Raw genomic sequence first — 19477 nt, forward strand, 5'->3', positions numbered from 1 at the left:
AATGGTGAAATCTGTCCTTTTATAATTGTCCACAACACAATTGTTGTAACAGGTGATACTCGACTTGCAAACAATAGCTTTGTGAATGGAGTTCATGACTGGGTTCATACATGGTATTTACGACAAGGTTTCTGATGTCTGACTGCCATTTCCATAACAACTGTTGTTGATACACAAAATCGCTGTAAAGCTGTGCAGTGGAATTTCCCAAACCACTCTAGAGTTTTACAGGAACCACTGTAAAGATTCACATGGTGACGTTTACAAAATCACTGTAGTTTTACAGTGACTTCTCCCAAACCACTGTTATTGACTTTTCTGAAACCCCTATATAAGTTTGCACGGTGACTTCTCCAAAACCACTGTACAGTTTTACAGTGACTTCTCCAAAACTACTGTATAGATTCACAGTGACTTTTTCTGAAACTGAGTTTTTCCAAACCACTCCAGAAAACTTGACAGTAACGAAAGTTACGCTTTGACAACCTATCACTGCATTTTAATTCCTTAATCAATCATGAACATGTCCTGAAAACTTACAAAGATCTCTATCTCTAGAACGAGTTATCTATCTAAGGCAATGCAGTGAGATGGCTAATGTTTGGTTCAAGAAATCTAATTAACGTAATGAGATTATCTACAACATGGTACGAATCATGATGATATTTGGTGAACTTTCAGGGAAATTAGAAACTGCAAAATACTTCGAAATAGCTGCATGCCATTTCTGTGAATTTGACTGCATGAAATAACAAGAATCCTAATTTAGCTAAAGTGCCAATAATTCCATTGTATGTCTTCTTTGGGGATTTTTTATCTCACACTCACACATTTTTGTCTTATCTCAGGCCTTTGGGAGTGTGGAATTTTTTTCTTCTCACATCACCTTTCACAAAATAATGTTGCCTCATCTGTGAATATTATTTACTAAATTTGCATATCATTAACCATTTGACTGCCGAAGTATACTTCTGGCACCTTATAAAAAATAATTATGTATACCGTTTGTGCATATTAACTAGGTAATTTGCATATTATTAACCCTTTGAACACCAACATAGACTTGTCACCTTTCACAAAATAGTTCTATACACCATTTGTGCATATTAACTAGGTAATTTACATATCATTAACACTTTGAATGTCAAAATGAACTTTTGTCACCTTTTTCAAAATAACTGAAAAAATTTGAAGGCCGCTTGGTATTAAGTGAGAAATTCTGCCCACTTGTCCAAAATTAACATATTAAGATATGATAAAAGACTACATCAAAATGTTGCACCTATAGTTTGTCCGCAAAACTTATGGCACTCAAAGTGTTGATGAGAAACCCATTTTCTGAATATTTTCAGAGACCATTACAAGAACAAAAAGAACTCAAAATGAAATGGAATGAACTGGGCACCGATGAGCCAGGTAATTCTTCTTATTTCTTATTACATGAATCATTTTATTAAAATGAATGTAAACAATTGGTATTACAAAAAAAACATTATGGTAACCCCTTAAAAAAACTTGTTTGCTGCATAAATTATCCTTATTATAAATTTTGACTACCTTAGAAACTTGAAGGGGGTTGCAGCGTGAACATTTGATAGCTCAGAACCAGAAAAACCAGTTAACAAATTGCGTGAACCGTAATTGTAAACCGACTGATGGCGCAACTCATCTATTAGTTGTCGACATTGTCATTGTAATTTCACCAGTACTCATATGTGATTCTGTGTGATGTTGTGAGAATTAAGCGATATTTTGAGAATACCCCTTAGGTAGTGACTTCGCTATCTGATCACAGATAGTTAATTTAATGTGCATAGAATTTTATTTTATGTCGCTCTTGTATACGATGACGCAACATAGTTGTAAAAATGTCAACGCTACATTTTATCTCTGATGAATTATAAACCATGACGAGAATGAAGCATGTACTGCTTCTCGTCTAAGCAAACATCTTTATCACTTCACTATTTCCTATTATAAGATCTGAGTGCTTTCCGGCCGGTTTACGCACCTAAAGATTTCCTTGACGTTCTAATGACCTTGAAGAATCCAAACTGTAACAGTTCTCATGAAAACAAGAGCATGGTTCACACTTGGGGTTTGATACAGATGCCGTTTAAAATCAAGACGATGAAGGAACTGGTAAATTGTTTTTTTTTTTTTATTTATTAATTATTTTTAATACAGATATTAACAATATATAGTATTGTAGTGGAACATACTTATTTATACAAAAATCACAGATGTATGTCTATGCTTAAATTAAATTGCCATATTATATCATTTTCAGTGAACATTTATTTTCATACTTGTGTTTAAAACTTGTCTAATTTGTTTCCTGATTTTATGAAACATAAATACTGTTAGAAAATATACATTTTCCACTCTATGTCACCGAATATTAATCCAAACAAGATCAATAAATTCTCTGACTTCAATCAATTAGGTTTTCCATATTATTTTTCTCATGATAACCCTATAATTGTGCTAGATTTACCACATTTTCAGAACCATCTCAAAAAAATCCTGTTGTACATATGTGTACTGTATGGAACACAACAGTTTGATTACTTAATACAATGTTTGTTACTTTGACAGAGAGATCAGTATTGGGAGCTGACAATGACAGAGAGCCAAACAGGAGTTGATGATCTTTCTGAAATAGCTGCAGGTATGACTCAACCAATTACCAGTATTATCTATGTGCCTATTGGCTGTATTGTACTGTGCCAATATATCCTGATATCGGGCTCGTACAAACGTGTAAATCAGTCTAAAATACCTTCAGTTTGGGTAGATCTTTGGGTTCATTACATTTCTGCCACGGAATTGTATAAGCCTCCGGCTGGACATAAAATATTAAACATGATTGGTGGTTAGCGTGACGATTTGATATCGATAATTGATTTTTAACTGTAAATTTACATTATTTGGTCGTTGTGCAGATCACGTTGAAATTTTTGTATAAACAAACAGTGTATTTTACATACGTTGTATATGTCGTATGGAACCCATATCGGGACAATACGCTTTAAATTTGAGAAAGATAAATGCATGCTAGATTTCGCTTAGTCTCAGTGACATTTTGTTGTCACAAATGCCCTCAATGATCGACTTTTCTTGCAGGGAATATGTATTAGTCTGCGTGATGCTAATAGTATGTCAGTGGAGACCATCAATCATGTATTCGTGCACTTTGTGTTGAAATATCTGGCAGTTATTAGTATTTGCACGATAACTGCAATAATAGTTAGCTTTGTGTAACTTGTACGTTGTACATATTAGCTAGCTGATTATCATACTAATAAAAAAATCAGTTAGTTCTAATCAACTGTTAGTTTTGTTCCGTTTCTTTCTTTTCCACTTTCTTTCTCACAATTTTGGGAAATTTTGTTGCGAATATCCATACTTGTTTTTTGTCTGTTTCCAGCTACCTTTGCGTGCATCCCTATGATTCATCAAGAAATGTCTACTAGTTCTGTACATGCGTAGTTCATATTTTTCCCACAATGCACTTGCTTGGCATATGTTTTTCAAAATGGTTGATTTTTCGCCAGAGTTCTGTTTATTGTCTCGTACTTGACTACATTTTAACTCAAATTGTTTAAATTTTAGTAATTGAAATATCTGAGAAATAATCGAACACTTGTTTTCTTACGACAATGTTACAGAACCATCTGTAAATGGAACGCAATGTTTATTGACGTGTTTCCATGGGAGTCATATGTTTTTATCAGTTGATCATTGACGTGATACAAGATGACAATATCTATTGATTTAAATTTGAAATTGATTTGAATGGTGTTACAGTAACGCTGATTGATGGATTCCACTGATCAGCAAGCCCAATTAAATTATTCAATTCAACTGAGGTCAAATATAGGTTGTCCTAATGCGATCACGCACAAGTTCGTTGGACGGCCATGGATGTTTGGCATAAATGAAACTGTGCGAACTGAACCTGAGTGATTATATTATCATTTCGTCTTAATGCCACCTGATGGTTTTCAGCTCCAGTGATAACACACAAATGCACCAATCAGCATTTCCCTCTTTTGTTTGAGGGAACCAATCAGCTTGTTTGTACCATAAGTCTTTGGCAGACAGCCAATCAGCTGGTTTGTACCATAAATAATTGGAAGGGAACCAATCAGGTGGTTTGTACCATGAATCATGAATCAGCCATAGAAAAAGTTGAAATACTATTTTTATGACCTTAATATTTCCGTAAAAAAGATGAAATCCTGTGTCATGCATCATCAGATTTGAATCATAAGATTTCCAAATACACACCTTGGGCTGTTATTTGCCAGACTTTATTTAAAATCTAGAGAGAAAAAAATCCCTCTCTCTTTAAAAAAAATCCGTCCTACATGTGTGCATACATACATCTGATAATAAACTTTAATCTCAAAGAGATAGCATGTACACTAGACACTCCATCTCTGCTTTAACATAGAAAGTGAGTTAACTGCAGTTTACAAAATCTTAAGCGTATGATTCCTTTTTTGATACGCCTCATGGGGTGATATCATTGGGCTATCTTACCATAATCATAACTGCTTCAGTGAATAAACTTGTAAACGTTTTTTTTTCTATAATTATTTTAAACTTTTTATTTTTTTCTAATTATCATCAACATTTATGAGATCGTTTGGCTTTATGGTTAAATCTCCCTTTTAATTTTATTATAATTATTTTTCGGTTGCTCTTCGTAAAGCTTGCGATGTGTAACATTGTATGAAATGTATGTGTGTTGTGGCACAGTTGAGTTTATATTTTGTGAATCTGTTTAATCTTTTATATTATCATCAAGACCTAATAAGGTATCAGATCAGATTTACCATCATCTATATTTGATTTGCCAATCTATGATTTCTAAAGGTTAGCTAAGTTTCATGCGATTCAGCAAATAACACACAGGTCATACGTTTTGTATTCTATACTCTAAAGTATGTATATTGTATTGCCGAGCCAGAATTAGTTTAATTAGCAAAATTAATAATTTAAGACAGCAAAGATTATGCATAAAAACGGGTATATTAATTATTAAAGGGATTATTAAAAGCAAAAATCTTATTTTCTTGTTATTTGTTTAAATTTATTTAATATTATACTAATTATTAATTAAACAAAGTTGATTCTCAATGAAAAGTCATTCTTAGATTATAGTTTTTTATTCTGGTATAAATTTACCTAATATGTTTCTCAGGAACTTACCAGTGTCCATTGTGGAGAAGACAGGAATACACAAAATGTTCAAAGCAATACCATTAGTAAAAATAGTGCTAAATGATCTCACTGTCCTAAGACAGCGCTGCCAGTATTGACTTGGGAGTGTCTTTTAGGAAATATTTCTAAATGTCTTGAACCAACTCAATGCAAGACATCTCCTCAGAACCCTGATCTGTGTACACCGACTATTTCCAACGAATCTGCAGCTTAGAACTTATTAATTTATTCAAAACTTTTTATAAAGATTGTCTTTACAGTATAAATCAATTCCTTTATACTGTAAATTTCCATAATTTTATCTCCATCACAGTAATTATGTCATCACAGACTGCTCTCACAGCATACTGTACATGTATGTGCCAGTATTAAAATACATGTACGTGATACTTTTAAGTCAATGTGTGCAACACTTAGTATGTTGTGCCCTTGTCATATAGTAATCTTCAAGGCATAACAGGTCAACTGCCCTTGTCAGAAGGTAGCCTTCAAGGCGTTGCACATCAACAGCTGTGACATAATACTAGTCAATGCCTTCCAGGGGCCATTCTCACCAGGGACTATAGGTGAAACACGAACAGGACTGTCCTTATTTATATTTAATTTGGTAATACCAATTATGTAGGTCACTTTTACAAGTTTTTTTTACAGTAAAGGGTATTTACTGTGACTTTGGTGTGGGAAGCACACAGTTGGGAGTCTTTGCAGTTACCCTGTCTGTCTGTATGTATATATGTATGTATGTGTGCGTGTTCTACTAATAAAGAACCACTTTTCGGATTTCAGTGAAACTTGGTACATAGATCCTCTAAAATAATCCAAGATTTATGGTTGTATTGTATTGTGTATTTAAATATATTGTAACATTTTTCAGTATTTCTGCAGATTTTTTACAATACATGTAAATATTGAATAAATTTGAGAAGCTTTGAGCCAAATTATATGTCATGTTTGTACATGTATGTCAACAAAAATCCAAACAACAATTCTTTGAGATACAAAATTGTATTGTAACTACCGATACTTGACAGATTTCAGTAAAAGTTGGTACAGCAATGAACTACAGTAATCTACAGGCTTGGTTAGTTCTGGATTTAACTTTGTGAATATTAATTGTCTCATTTGCATAATAATTAACCTATTTTCAGCTGTTTCATAAAACCAGTCTTCAGACTTTAACTTTGTACATATACATGTAGGTGCTCTTGAATAATCCACAGACCTGATTACTTTTGTGTTGAAATCTGTGTATATTAATTACCTAAACTTCAGAATCTGTAAAAATGTTCTTACTTTTAACCAAGTAATTGTTTGTTTTTTTAAGTTCAGTGTCATAGTATTAAATTCTTCTTCTTCTGTAGATGTTTATGAAACTGAAAGAACAAAACTCGGTAAGAAAGTCTTACAAGCCGGACACAGCCCACTGGCACAGCAGTTCTCAAAGAAAGGATGCCCGGCTACCCAGCGTTGCGATCTGTGGGCTCAGATCCTCGGCGTCACCTCAGATGATATCGTGAGTAATTAAAATCTTTGTGCAATACGTGGCGTGTCAGTCTGTCTTGTTTGTTTGAGCTGTGTGTGTGACTGGGGAGCAGATGTGCAGAGTGGAGTATTGAAACATACTTAACACAAATGAGGTAGAAAGAACGATCCTGTATATACATTAAATTGAGATTATGTTGTTATAAGTGTCACGTCAGTCCAAAAGGTAAGTAAATAGCTGTCTGTCGTATAAAAGGTGACTCAAAAGGCACTTCAAATTTACGTACACATTACACTCAGATCTTCATGGATTGTGTCTGTCATTACTGTGAAATATGTGATTATCGGAATTGGAATTGAATATATACCATTGCCCATATTTGGACATTGTGTTTCTAAACATAATTAGATGCAAGAATATATAATGCTTGGCCCTGAATCTGAATTTTGAAGTTAAATTTGATAATATAATCATGCAGCTATTCTCAGACTGGTGTTTATGTTATAAAAATTATAAATTAGATTTATACAAACAAATTCAAACAAAGCACTTCATGTCTACATGTTTCACTGCAGAGTGATAAACGTCTTTATGTTTCGGGGCCACAGCGTTCTACACATGGGTTTATTCAAAGTCAACACTGGGAGTGCCAATGATTAGCCGCTGTGGTTCATTTGATATTGTTATATTCAAAAACTGATTGCAAATCTGATTTATCCTTTTCAGCTACTGAAAACGGCTTTAGCTCAGTTTTTAAACAATAATTATGTAATTTTGATCTGCCGTAGTCTCTTTATCAGGGAAAGAAAAACCTAGTAAACAAGACATGAAAGTGAATGTTTTCAAATGACTTGACCTAATAATGATCGTAACTCTTCTACCTATCGGTCTTCTAAATTGTATAATCAGCTGGATTCTCAAATCAATTTTAATTAACCGTTTACAAATTTAAAATATTGATAATTATTCATATGCCAGATCACCCAGTCTCACTGCACCTAAAACTTTGACATTGTGTGTGCACAGGATTTATGCTAATTAACTCTTTGAACACAATTAATTATTTTCATATTCAAAAAAAAATGTTTGATCAAAAAAAATCATAGAAAATGATAAAATGTTGGCTCAAATATGGTATGGTATGGTGCTCAAATAATTTATAAATAATCTGTTACATTTAATATACAGTTTAGCAAAGTATGTTTGTCTTTCGCAGAAACATTATCTTTTCTGCTCAGTAATTCAGAAAAAAAAAGTTCCTAAAAAGTTATTTGTACATGTTAGTTCAGAATGTAGCAGGATTGTTATAAGAGCTATTAAACAGCGTCCGGATTACTTTCGGAAATTCCGTCGCTCTTCGGAAAGTTTTAATTTTCAAAACTTTTGAATATTAATTCATACTTTTAGGTTAGTGAGGAGGTTATAATAATTTTTCATTTCACTTTAACTCTGTTTTTTTCACCCCTCAGACCCCTTTAAAAAGTCACTTCTGGCCATTGTAATGGCCACTATTTTTTTAATGGCCAGAATATCAACCAGAACTTTTTTAATGGTCAAAATATTGACCAGTAATTTCCAACTGGTAGTTATAATGAGCACTATTTTTACACTGGTCAGAATAATAGTTTTTTTTTATTTAATGATGGAGTGGGTGACAATCTATTTTTTTAATGGGTATTATAATGATCATTTTATTTTTCATTACATGAATAAAATGGTCATTTTTTTTTTCATGTCACAGATATACCCAGTAATGGCACATTGGGATTGACAGCTCTCCTCTTTTTCCTCCCTCGCTTCAGTTTGCTTCAATTTTAAGCCAGTACAATTGTAGGTAAACGTAAAATACAAGATTTTGAAAAATTTGAAATATGGAATTATATATCTTGAAATAATATGAAGTTTTGGGTTAATTTGTTTTTGAAATCACAACAGATCATGCACTTGATACTGTTGACTTAATAATATACATTGTATAGTGTAATGCAATAGGTCATTAAACATATAAGATGACCTGTTTTCAAAATACGGTCTGGACCCTTATCACAGGCGCTAACGAAGTTTGTGCAAACATGAGCCCAGGCTAATCACCCAAAATACCATTGTACTTGATGTCCATTCGAAAATTTGACTATTATATTCTTAACTATTCTTATTCATAACTATACTAAACTTGACAATCATTACAAGCACATTCTGTGACATTATTCTTGAGATAAAAATGGACTGACTGAATGAGACTCTGCACTACTTCCTGTTCTTATAAAGGCAATGTCTATCATTTTAATACCTTGAACAAACAAGCAAGACATTCACTACTGAACATTCGAACTTATTTACTTATTGACTCTTACACAATCCCCGGAGGGAAAGAAAATGGTCACAAAGTACAAGGAGAAATATATATATAAAAAACAAAAAACAAAAACACAATATACTAAATAACAAATACAATCACTAAATTACTAAATAATACAAAATCTCTAAAATACAATCTAATATAAAATTACAAAATTGACAGCAGGCATTAAGATGTCAAGTAAGACCCTGCTTCCTGACTTCAAAGCTTTTACTTATGAACTGTGCTACTGGTATAATAATGTTTTCATTCTGTAACAATTCCATGAATTTTTTCTCTGCAGGTTTATTTTCAAATGCTGGGATCATATCCTTAGCTTTATTGAACAGTTTGGCACGCAACTCATTATATTTGTTGCATTCCAGCAGAAAATGCATTTCATCCTCAATTAGACCTTTGTTACACATGTCACAAACCCTGTTGTTTAGTGGGATAAACAGTGTGCAACCCCCACAATACTCAGCAACTGACTTTCCACCAAAAAAAGTCACATAAACAGCTGGTTACTCCAAAAAGTCACAGGGAGTTACTCCAAAAAGTCACATAAACAGCGAGTTATTAATCCGAAAAAAGAGCCTGTCTTTATGAGTGGGGTTAAGCTCAAACATAAACAAAATTCCCATTTTTATAATGACAAAAAACTAAAGTTCAGTCTTCAAATACACCCAAACTACAACATTTTACATTGAAATAGTTAATCAGTAACTTTTCATAATGTGTGTTATAAACTGTAGAAGTTTATGTGGAAGACCGGATCGATGGAAGGTGATTTTAAAGTGGCTTAGACACAATCAACTAAAAAATACCCATGATGCTCTGCTTCATTTTTATATTCTGCTATTATGAATGGTTTAATGCGATATGAAAAATATCTGAAAATATTCCACGACTACTGCACGTGTACAAAACGGTGTTGGGTGGTTCAGTAAGTTATATGGGGGGGGGGGTCTAGGATAGCGCTCCATGTGTGTAGCTAGCTGAATTAGCAGTGAATGGCATGTTTGTTTGTTCACGGTATTATAATGCTGGACAATAGTAATGTTCATGCTACATGAAGTACTGGCCACAGTCCCTCTATCACAGATAGAGGGACTGTGTACTGGCTAAGATTTAAGCTGATGTTTGCATTTTGACTAGACCATGCATTGGGAGGGCCAGTCCTTAGCACGGGCTAAAGGGTGCCATCAGTCGGTGACTTTGTTAAGCAGCTGTTTACGAACGCAAAATGTCTGCTGCTGACATGTTTCGTTCAAATTTATGAAGCGACGTGCACTAAAAAGCGAGCAAAGACGGACCGATTTATTTGGATGCACAGAAACAGTATATAACGGCAATGCAGAGTTTTATTAGTGCATGTCTTAGACAGTGAACCAAATTGGAGTTGTTGTATGCTCTACTACAGCGACCCGATCAGTGTGGAAGCGTGTACGGAGTGATGACTGGTGGGATACTAGTAGACGACTTCTCCAGAAGTCAAAGATATGGTGTTTCGCATGCGTGCGCATGCCGTTTTGGGGTGTAATGTAAATTTGTACATGTGATGTTTTGCTTCTGAGTGTACCAATCAACGTCACAAAAATTCCATTCTATCAACTATCATTGAAAAAACTGGTGATATTAATAAAAAAAAATAAGCATTATAAATCAATAAAACATTGAAAAGGAATGAAAAAACAAATATTAAAGGAGAAAAATATATGGTGGTTGGTTTATTTTGGTTAACAGCTAGTTATGGCACTGTACCATTGCTGTTTATTGGTTTGTTCATAATTGCTGCCTCCCTTGGGAAACAAGTTTGGGTGTTCTTAGCCAGTGCACAGACCCTCAACACTGTGGCCTGTGCTATAACTGTTGGGCCCTCCTGTGAGTGAACACAATTGCGTATAGCTGATATGCAAACATTTGGGATTAGCTTATATCTTAGCCTGCACTTGGTCAAAGTCCCTCTTATGACTATGACTTGGTGTAGCCTGAAACCAGACTACTGTGGATTAGTGATGTTTTGTAATGGATTACCTCCCTGATGAGTACATTTAAATAACAATGGAAACTAGCATATCACTGGCAACACATACAAGGATTTTGGCAAATTTTCACTGTTTTGTATAAAACTATTTTCACAACAACATTAATGTTTCACAATAAATTATACCAAACATATGTATAATTTAGTAGCAGTAAAACTTTTTAAGTTTTTTTTAAATTAAGAATACACCAATCTCACTAGGAATCTATTCAAATCTAACCCTTAGTGTGCTATTAATAATGGCTCATCAAAGGTATTGAATTACTGAACTGAAACACACATCTTTGTATAGTTTCCAAAACTAAAATATTATTTCATGCTCTGCCCCCTCTCATGTAACAGTTTGTTAAGAATACGTACATTATTTAAAATCATTTTAAAAATGCGACTGGAATGTCCAGGCCCAAACTTCTGCTGCTGCAACATCCGTCTATTCCTGCATGTACATGTAATTGTTTCTCTGAGATTCTGCATGCAGCCAGTTTATTTTTTGAACTGAATAACACATTTCTAGAAGTTTATTTTTACATTTCCAGATAACACTATATATAATTTAACAATTTCAGGAATAGATTAGATTGCTTGCTATTCCATTAGAACCTCTTACTTCCAAGTGTGATTTTTAACAAGCATTTATGTTTAGCTAACCAAAGGGAAACAAAAGCATAGTGACAGGAAGTCACCACAGCCGAAAGTATGACAAAGGCTTACGCTTCAAAAAATGACTGGAAAGTAAATAATTTATAACCAAAGACCGTCTATGCATAAACAACTAAAGATCTGGGAGGTACAGCTTTGCAAAGTAAAAAAGTCATATGGGGGAGGGAGGGGTTAAAACATTGCTTCAAAATATCATCTTAATTATTCAGCTCAGTGTACAAACACATGAAGTACAGAAATTGAATAATTAATGAAAACATTAAACAAAACAAGTACATGTAAGCAATACTAAAAGTATGCCATGTTTTGTTTTTGATGTAGTGCACAGCCATAGAGACTGTTTTAGTGGATAATAGTATTTTAGGTTTGCAATGTCATACTCCTCTAGATATTTATCAAGTTTTATTGAGAGGCGATTAGCTTAAGGAGGGGGCTGTGCAAAATGTTTTTTCTCCTCTTTGTTTTTGTGCTATTCTTTTTCTAGTGTAAAATATTTTTTCTCCAAGATGTAGGAATGTCAAATTTTTTCTGATTATTGATCTCTGCAGGATTTTTTCAATATTATGGAAAGCAATGTACAGTGACTCTACACACTTGGAACTTTCAAAATCTGTGTGCAAACGTAAAACTGATAAACATGTAAATGCTAAACCATTGCATCCATCAATACTGGTTAAACTTTTTTCTTCCCTTAACGTCCATAAATCCTGGTTCTTCAACTTCTTATGTCCCATATATATAGTTTTTTCCTTTTTATAAATTGTCATTATCTGCAAAAAATAATTCAGTTTGCTATTAGCTTACAATGACCAGTTTTTAATTAATACACTTTGTAACCAATTTTGGAAACAAGTGTTTGTGGTGTCTGTGTATGCTGGCATATTTCTGTCCTCACAAATAGCAATGTCGATAAAATGACATCTTGTGATATGTTAATTTCTCCCCTATGCAACTCAGATATACTTCCAAAAAATGATACCCGGTACATTCTGATTGAAAAAATATAAATATTGAAAAATGCATCTAGACAACAGAATAAAATAAAATCAAATTGTTTCCTAATCGAATATATTAAGGGGTTGTGCCATATATACACACAGTTTGTCTTTTGAGAGACTAGGACAGTACATTGCTGTACTTGGGAACCTAATTTCTGAGAACAATAGGGGGATTTAACTTCCTACAAGACAAGAGACAAAAGAATGTTATGTAACAATGCAGCTGCATGATTTTGACTCTCAAAATAGGAAGCTGTGTACATACAAAATTATTGAGCCCCTCCACAATGGGAATGCCACCATGAATGTACAACTTCATCGATCCCCTGGTACTTTCACAAAATAAATAATTGTATTATAATTATGATCCAATACAATACCATATTTGCTCTAAAATTACACTTGTGGATACTAAATCATGAAAATATTACATATTTCGACCATTGAAGATCCCTGTAATCATGGATGTACTAAGACTAGTACATCCATGCTGTAATTTACCTAAGCGCATGTGCTGCTAATAGAGTAATTATAGTAAGTGTAATATTGTTTCTATATTTTTTTTCAAAATCAAGAAAATGATATTAAAAATATAAAAACAGTTTAATTTGAAAAATGATATAATGGTATTCAGATGGTTATGATTTAAGCATAGACCTTAGAAAACAGGGACATACAACTTCTGTCTGAGACAAAAGAAAATCCAGTTTCCTATGTGCAATGTGGGTTTATAACCTCCTGTATAATCTCATTAATACATATACATGTACCTGGAAGATTTATACATCTGAAACAGTTTATACTAGTATATTTAATTGTCAGTGTATGACGAGTGCACTATGCAATATCTGTTCTAAATATGATAACAAATCCACTTGTTATAATGACACAAATTTTCACAGGTCATTGTTTACTTTTAGCTAGTTTTGTTTCCTTGCAGAGAAACTTACCATTTTTGTTTCCCTTTCCTGATTTCATAGTGGAATAAAAACTTAATTTATTAATTTCACTCGCATCAATAGAATGGACTTGGCTATTTTGATCAAATTTAATTTTTCTGATTTTCCAACCACAAGTCTCATTTTGTGTAGCTACACCCTGGCAGCCATGTGTGGCTTATGAAACAGGAGAGGATGTAACAGTGGTGTTGACATAGATTTATTATCAGTTTCTCTAAGGTGTTAATTTGGTAGAGGATTATAACTAAGCTTACTTGAAAGGGATACCCATGGTAGCATGCCCCTGTTCCCGTTATAAAGACTAAATATTTTTTTGTCCAAGTTGAACCAGAGTACCCAATATCAATTTGGCTAACCCAGAAACGCCCAGGACTTTTACTGACTGCGTATTACACCTTCATTATAATTTGTTTAATTTTCACCCATTTGCCCCCTGGATCTTCAATAGTAGTGTTCATGCTACACAAAGTACGGGCTAAGATTTAAGCTAATCTCGTATGTTTGAGTTCATGCACAGAAGGAAACGATGGTTAGCACGGGGTAAGGAACGCCCAAACTTATTAAGAATAGGCAAAAGCTGCAGGAATTTTAATTATGATTGCTCAGTTAGAGTAACTAGGAAGGTTAGTTCTACAGCTATAAAACAATACCAAAGCAAATTCAGAAAGTGCAAATTGCAGAATAACAGGAAGTAGCACAGTCTCATCATCAGTTCATTTTTTTCTTGAGTAAATTTCTCTATAAGTGTTAACATTGATTGTCATGCAGGAAATGGCACACCGAAATAAAAAGTTATGAATATAGTAGTAAATCTCCTAAATGAACATTGAATACATTGGTTTTTTTAGCCGAGCTAAGCGCTCATGCATGTTTTGTTGTGCCTGTGCTAAGGCTCTGGACTGACCAGATTTACTCTGTACTTAGTATTTCTTAACCTGTGTTCATGCATTTTTTTTCTAGCACAGGCTAAGGTATTGGACCTCTTAGCCTTTGCTGAAGAGCTCTGCGTGAATACTACTAATAAGTGTCTTCTGTTTATTCCTTCCTTAGGCGCATACATTTAGGTTCACTTCCCTTTTATATTGATCTCTACAACTCATTCAAATCAAATTAGGCTCAAAGATGGGCAAACAATAGTAGATTTAATTGAAATTTAGTTTAAATCCATGCTAAATTAAAAGTTATTTTGAGTATGGGAGTTTTTTTTGTGCGCAAAGAAAATGAACTGTTGCACACTGTGGGCATATATCATCTTATACTAGTTTACAGGAAAAAGGGATTCTGTATGGTATTTGACGTTATGGGCATAATATATATAGTTCATACATGGTTAATAAATTAGATTTCTCAATGTACAGTACACTATTGTTGGTATTGTCTAAAGAGAAAAAAAAAACAATATACATAATCTTTGAAAATTAAAAAAAAAAACATTTTGCAGTCAGTTAAATTATATTAATAATTTGAAAACATTGCCATGAATGGAAACAAATTTACGTTGATGTTTTTTGCAGATTTCAGGAGTTGGAAATAACCTTTGTTTATACTTTTCTTGTATTAACGAACATATGAGCTAATCCTCATTAACACCTACTTGAGCTTGTTGTTTGACAATTATAAATGATAATGAAACAGTACTTACACAGTGAGCCATGACTGAACAAAAAATTGCGCATTTATTTTTTTCCAAAAAATAGGTATGATAGTACATAAAGCAAATGCCACAGTGTGTTTTTTAATTTATATAATTTTTGAAAAACAAAAACTAAAGCCCCAAAAGACTATCCTGCTACATAAACAGCAACAAAAGTATCTAATATTGTATTGAAGTCATTGTAAAATAATTACAAATTCATACCTTGATGTGCCAGTTGCAGTACTGCAATCGTCCTATGATTCAACACCATCTAAATACTCCGCAGGTTATGTAGTCATCCAGCAGTCACTGGCATCAGCGTTACTATAAAATTTCACTGGGGATCGAGGCATTATTCGCGAAATTTCATTTAAGTGTACTTGCAAGCGCCAGTAAAACTTGGAAAAATAAATTCCCACACGTATATTGACTCACACGAGGTAGAAGGTTTTTTTCTGGGCCATTATATTAGTGACATGAACAAAAATACTGGTCATGTTATGTATGTAATGAAAAATAAAATGACCATTATACTGCCCATCAAAAAAAACATGTCATCAACTCCATCATTTAAAAAGCAATTGTAATTATTCTGACCAGTATAAAAAACATGGGTCATTAAAACCACCATTTTAAAAACACTGGTAAATATTTTGGCCACTTAAAAAAATCTGGTCAATATTCTGGCCATTAAGATAATAGTGGCCATTATAATGACCAGAAGTGACTTTTTAAAGGGGTCTGAGGGGTGTAAAAAACAGAGTTAAAGTGAAATGAAAAATTATTATAACCTCCTCATTAACCTAAAAGCACAAATAAATATTCAAAAGTTTTGAAAATTAAAACTTTCCGAAACGCGACGGAATTTCCGAAAGTAATCCGGACGCTGTTTATTAGTAAATTGTTGCATTATTATCGATTCATTCCTCTATACTGCCTCCAATTACCACAATTTGGCAACTGTGTAAAAACTCTGAGTATAAATGCCTTGCGGCGTTATTCACATTAAATATTATGAATTGCTTAATATTAACTATGTTTGAATGGTGTTTAAAATTGGCGTAAATGCGATAACCCTGACACATGTCCACTTTGGTCTGACCTTTTCAAGAGTCTCGTCTTAACACTATTTTAACTTTCCATTTCATTACACTTTAGTCATTTACTTTGGGGATTTATCCAATTGCTTGCAGATGCAATTATGTTGTTCATGCTTACAAGGCAAATCAGTCTGTGAAAATTGAGTTCCAAATGTAATTCGTGACACATTTGAGTTCAGTATAGCTGTAACATGATCATCTGTATTGCATTGTGTTGGATGCTGCGATTCTCTGGACATATTAACTGAAACTGCAGTGTCCTGTGACCACAGAACTTTACCCTTTATAAAAATTTGTTTATGATTTGTGCCAGGATTATTTGTCATTTTTCAAATATTTCCTGTAAATTTAACATTAATTTGATAATGGTATAAATTGATTGAATTTAGCTCAATCCCCTTTATTGGTAGGAACATGTTTTGACTTGGACTACTTTGTGGAAGGTTTTGACAATGGCAGTAAATGGGTTTAATAATTTAAAGTGATCAAGAAAATGGAACTATTTTTTCAATGAAAGTGTAACTTCTTGGAAAGTGGAAAGTTTGCATATTCTGTAATGCCATTGACATTGAGATGCACATCACCACATATATCACGGTTTTCTTTGCATCTGTGTATTTGCACACTGAAATTTAAAGTGAGAGCCATTATTGTCATGCCATTTTGTGTTCAAAATTGATCCCATGTGCCTATACAAAGCTCATGTAAATATAAACATAAATTGGAGCATAACCTTCTGTTAGGTGCTTTCAATTTGTTTGAAAAACCTTTGAAATTTCCAGGAATTTCTGTCTATCTGTCTGTGAGTAACAGCTGCTAGTTAGGTAGCAACCGTGACTTGAAATAAAAACCGACTGTAATATATCGCTTTAGGTATCTTTTTAATGCCTGAGGTATCTTGTAAAAATGTGAAGTACTTGAATACATGTCTGTCAACCGTATAAAGTACACAGCAGTCGGTCTGTATTGAATGACGTTCAAATTTGAGTCATTTAGCTATTTTACCCTACTGTCAAAAACTATTAACCGAGTAATGGGCAGATGCAGTCCTGTTGTGATGATTGTCACGAATATAGCGCTCAAGGCAACATGACTGTTCGTAAAATCATTTGGCCTTCACAAATGCACTAAGTGTGGTCTTCTTTTTTTCATTTTCTGGATCTGAATTCGTCAAAGTTTACTTTTACTCAAAAGTATAAATGTTCCTTATGTTTACCATTACTAAAAGGTACTTGTTACTGATTGATTAATTAATTAATTGATTGATTGATTGATTGATTGATTGATTGATTGATTGATTGATTGATTGATTGATTAACTGATTGATTAACTGATTGATTGATTGATATACTTAATGATTGTTACAGTTGGACGGTTAAACGATTGAATTATTAAATGGTTCTCAATTGGTACTTTATAGAATTAATTATTAAGTGGTTTAATTTACTGGTTGGTTGACTACCAAGATATTGATCTTGTTAACTTTTTCACCACCAGGCTTTCTCATCCAAATTTGTCTGCACTTTTTTCTAATATTCTTTTATATAATATTTTTGGCTATGAACCCTAATTTTGGAGTCAACACTCAAAATTTGAGTCACTTTTTAGTTTATACTCAAAAAATTTCGCTATTTTTGTCCCAATCTTCCAAAGGAAAGTGCAGACTATAAACAGGACTATTTTGTGAATTTGTGATGAAAAGAGGGAACTGATGGTGAAATCGTTAAAGTTAGCTGTTATTCTTATTCTAACATTCTCTACTTGTTGGTCATTGAGCAATTTCTTGTCCAGTCAACTTGATTGTTTTTTTAGTAGATCAATTAAAAGATAAGTGACTGTCAAATCCTCGTAAATCGTGTGAAGTATGTTTGAGTCGAAATCTGATTAAATAAATGCGTCTGTAAATCGTTTAAGTTGAAATGTGACTGAAATACTATTTCTTATTATGAACTCGCTTCTGTGAGTGACGTGTTATAAATATGGTGAAACGTAATAAGAAAATGAAAGCTGTTCTCCTATTTATAGCATGCTTTTAATGACCATTAAATCTGAGTGGATAATGTTTTGCATTGTTGTCAGGTAATGTACATGTGCAGTCGCAATTGACGTTGAGTGACAGTACGTTTACTGATGATGTCATAACTATTACAAAATTAATTTTTATTGAATAATAATAACATAAATGTCAATGCAGCATTGCCATGGATGAAACCTATAAATCTGATCTTATTTGCATACAAAGTTTTTATCAGATAGATGATGTTTTTATCAGTAGCGTAGTGGTTGTTGCACCAAACCCATCATCGATAGGTCCTATTAAAGTTGAAATCCTAACTAGGGCAAAACACAAAATAAAATGGGTGAGTATGCCGCAGACTTGAGATTTGAAAAGGTCGAAGCCATTGGCTGAAATTCATTCACTGTTAGATGCGACTTTAGGGGGGGGGGGCATATTCTCTGCTTGTGTTTGACCTAGCCTGTTTAATGCCAGGATAGATAACACAGAAAATTGCTAATTGATAAAAAGATTGCCCATCCCCTGTACTGTTGCAGCCCCAAATACTGAACATGGTTTCTGTGGCAAAATGTACAACACACAACACCGGGTACTTTCAATATTCACATTACAAAATATTTAACAGAGACATCAGTGAACTGTCACATGATCCTGAATTAAAAAAAAGTCGTTGTCGTTGTTGTCAATAAATATAATTAAATATACACATTTGGTTTGCATTAAAAATGACCTTAAGAATGTGTTAAATGGAATGAAAGCTTCTCTGTACATGCTAGCTTAGTAATCGCTCAAGAATTTAAAACTGAGGGAAATATGACATTAAGGCTTTTGGCGACACACTAAATACGTGTATGCGCTGAAATACCATGTGTGTATCAGTGTGTGTGGTATAATTAAATAAAACGTGTCATTGCAACCATGTCATGTTGTCAACTAATATGCCGCTCCGCTGGGTGGCTATTATATCCATTTTGTTCGTCAGGAATTTTGTTGATTACCCATTCCCC

The 19477-nt window shown here is 33.4% G+C and overlaps 1 protein-coding gene across 1 annotated transcript in view; it reads left to right on the forward strand.

The window, feature by feature from the left end:
• The window catches only part of LOC100377614 (TBC1 domain family member 19-like), a 158524-nt gene that overhangs the window by 15706 nt on the left and 123341 nt on the right, over positions 1–19477 (forward strand). Inside the window, exons 6-9 of the mRNA XM_006814653.3 lie at positions 1353–1416; positions 1982–2142; positions 2599–2671; positions 6594–6745. Of these exons, the coding sequence (XP_006814716.2) occupies positions 1353–1416; positions 1982–2142; positions 2599–2671; positions 6594–6745 (450 nt within the window). The remainder of the gene's footprint in view (positions 1–1352; positions 1417–1981; positions 2143–2598; positions 2672–6593; positions 6746–19477) is intronic.

This window comes from Saccoglossus kowalevskii, chromosome 4 (genome assembly GCF_978046115.1).
Source record: "Saccoglossus kowalevskii chromosome 4, keSacKowa6.1, whole genome shotgun sequence".
NCBI lineage: Eukaryota > Metazoa > Hemichordata > Enteropneusta > Harrimaniidae > Saccoglossus > Saccoglossus kowalevskii.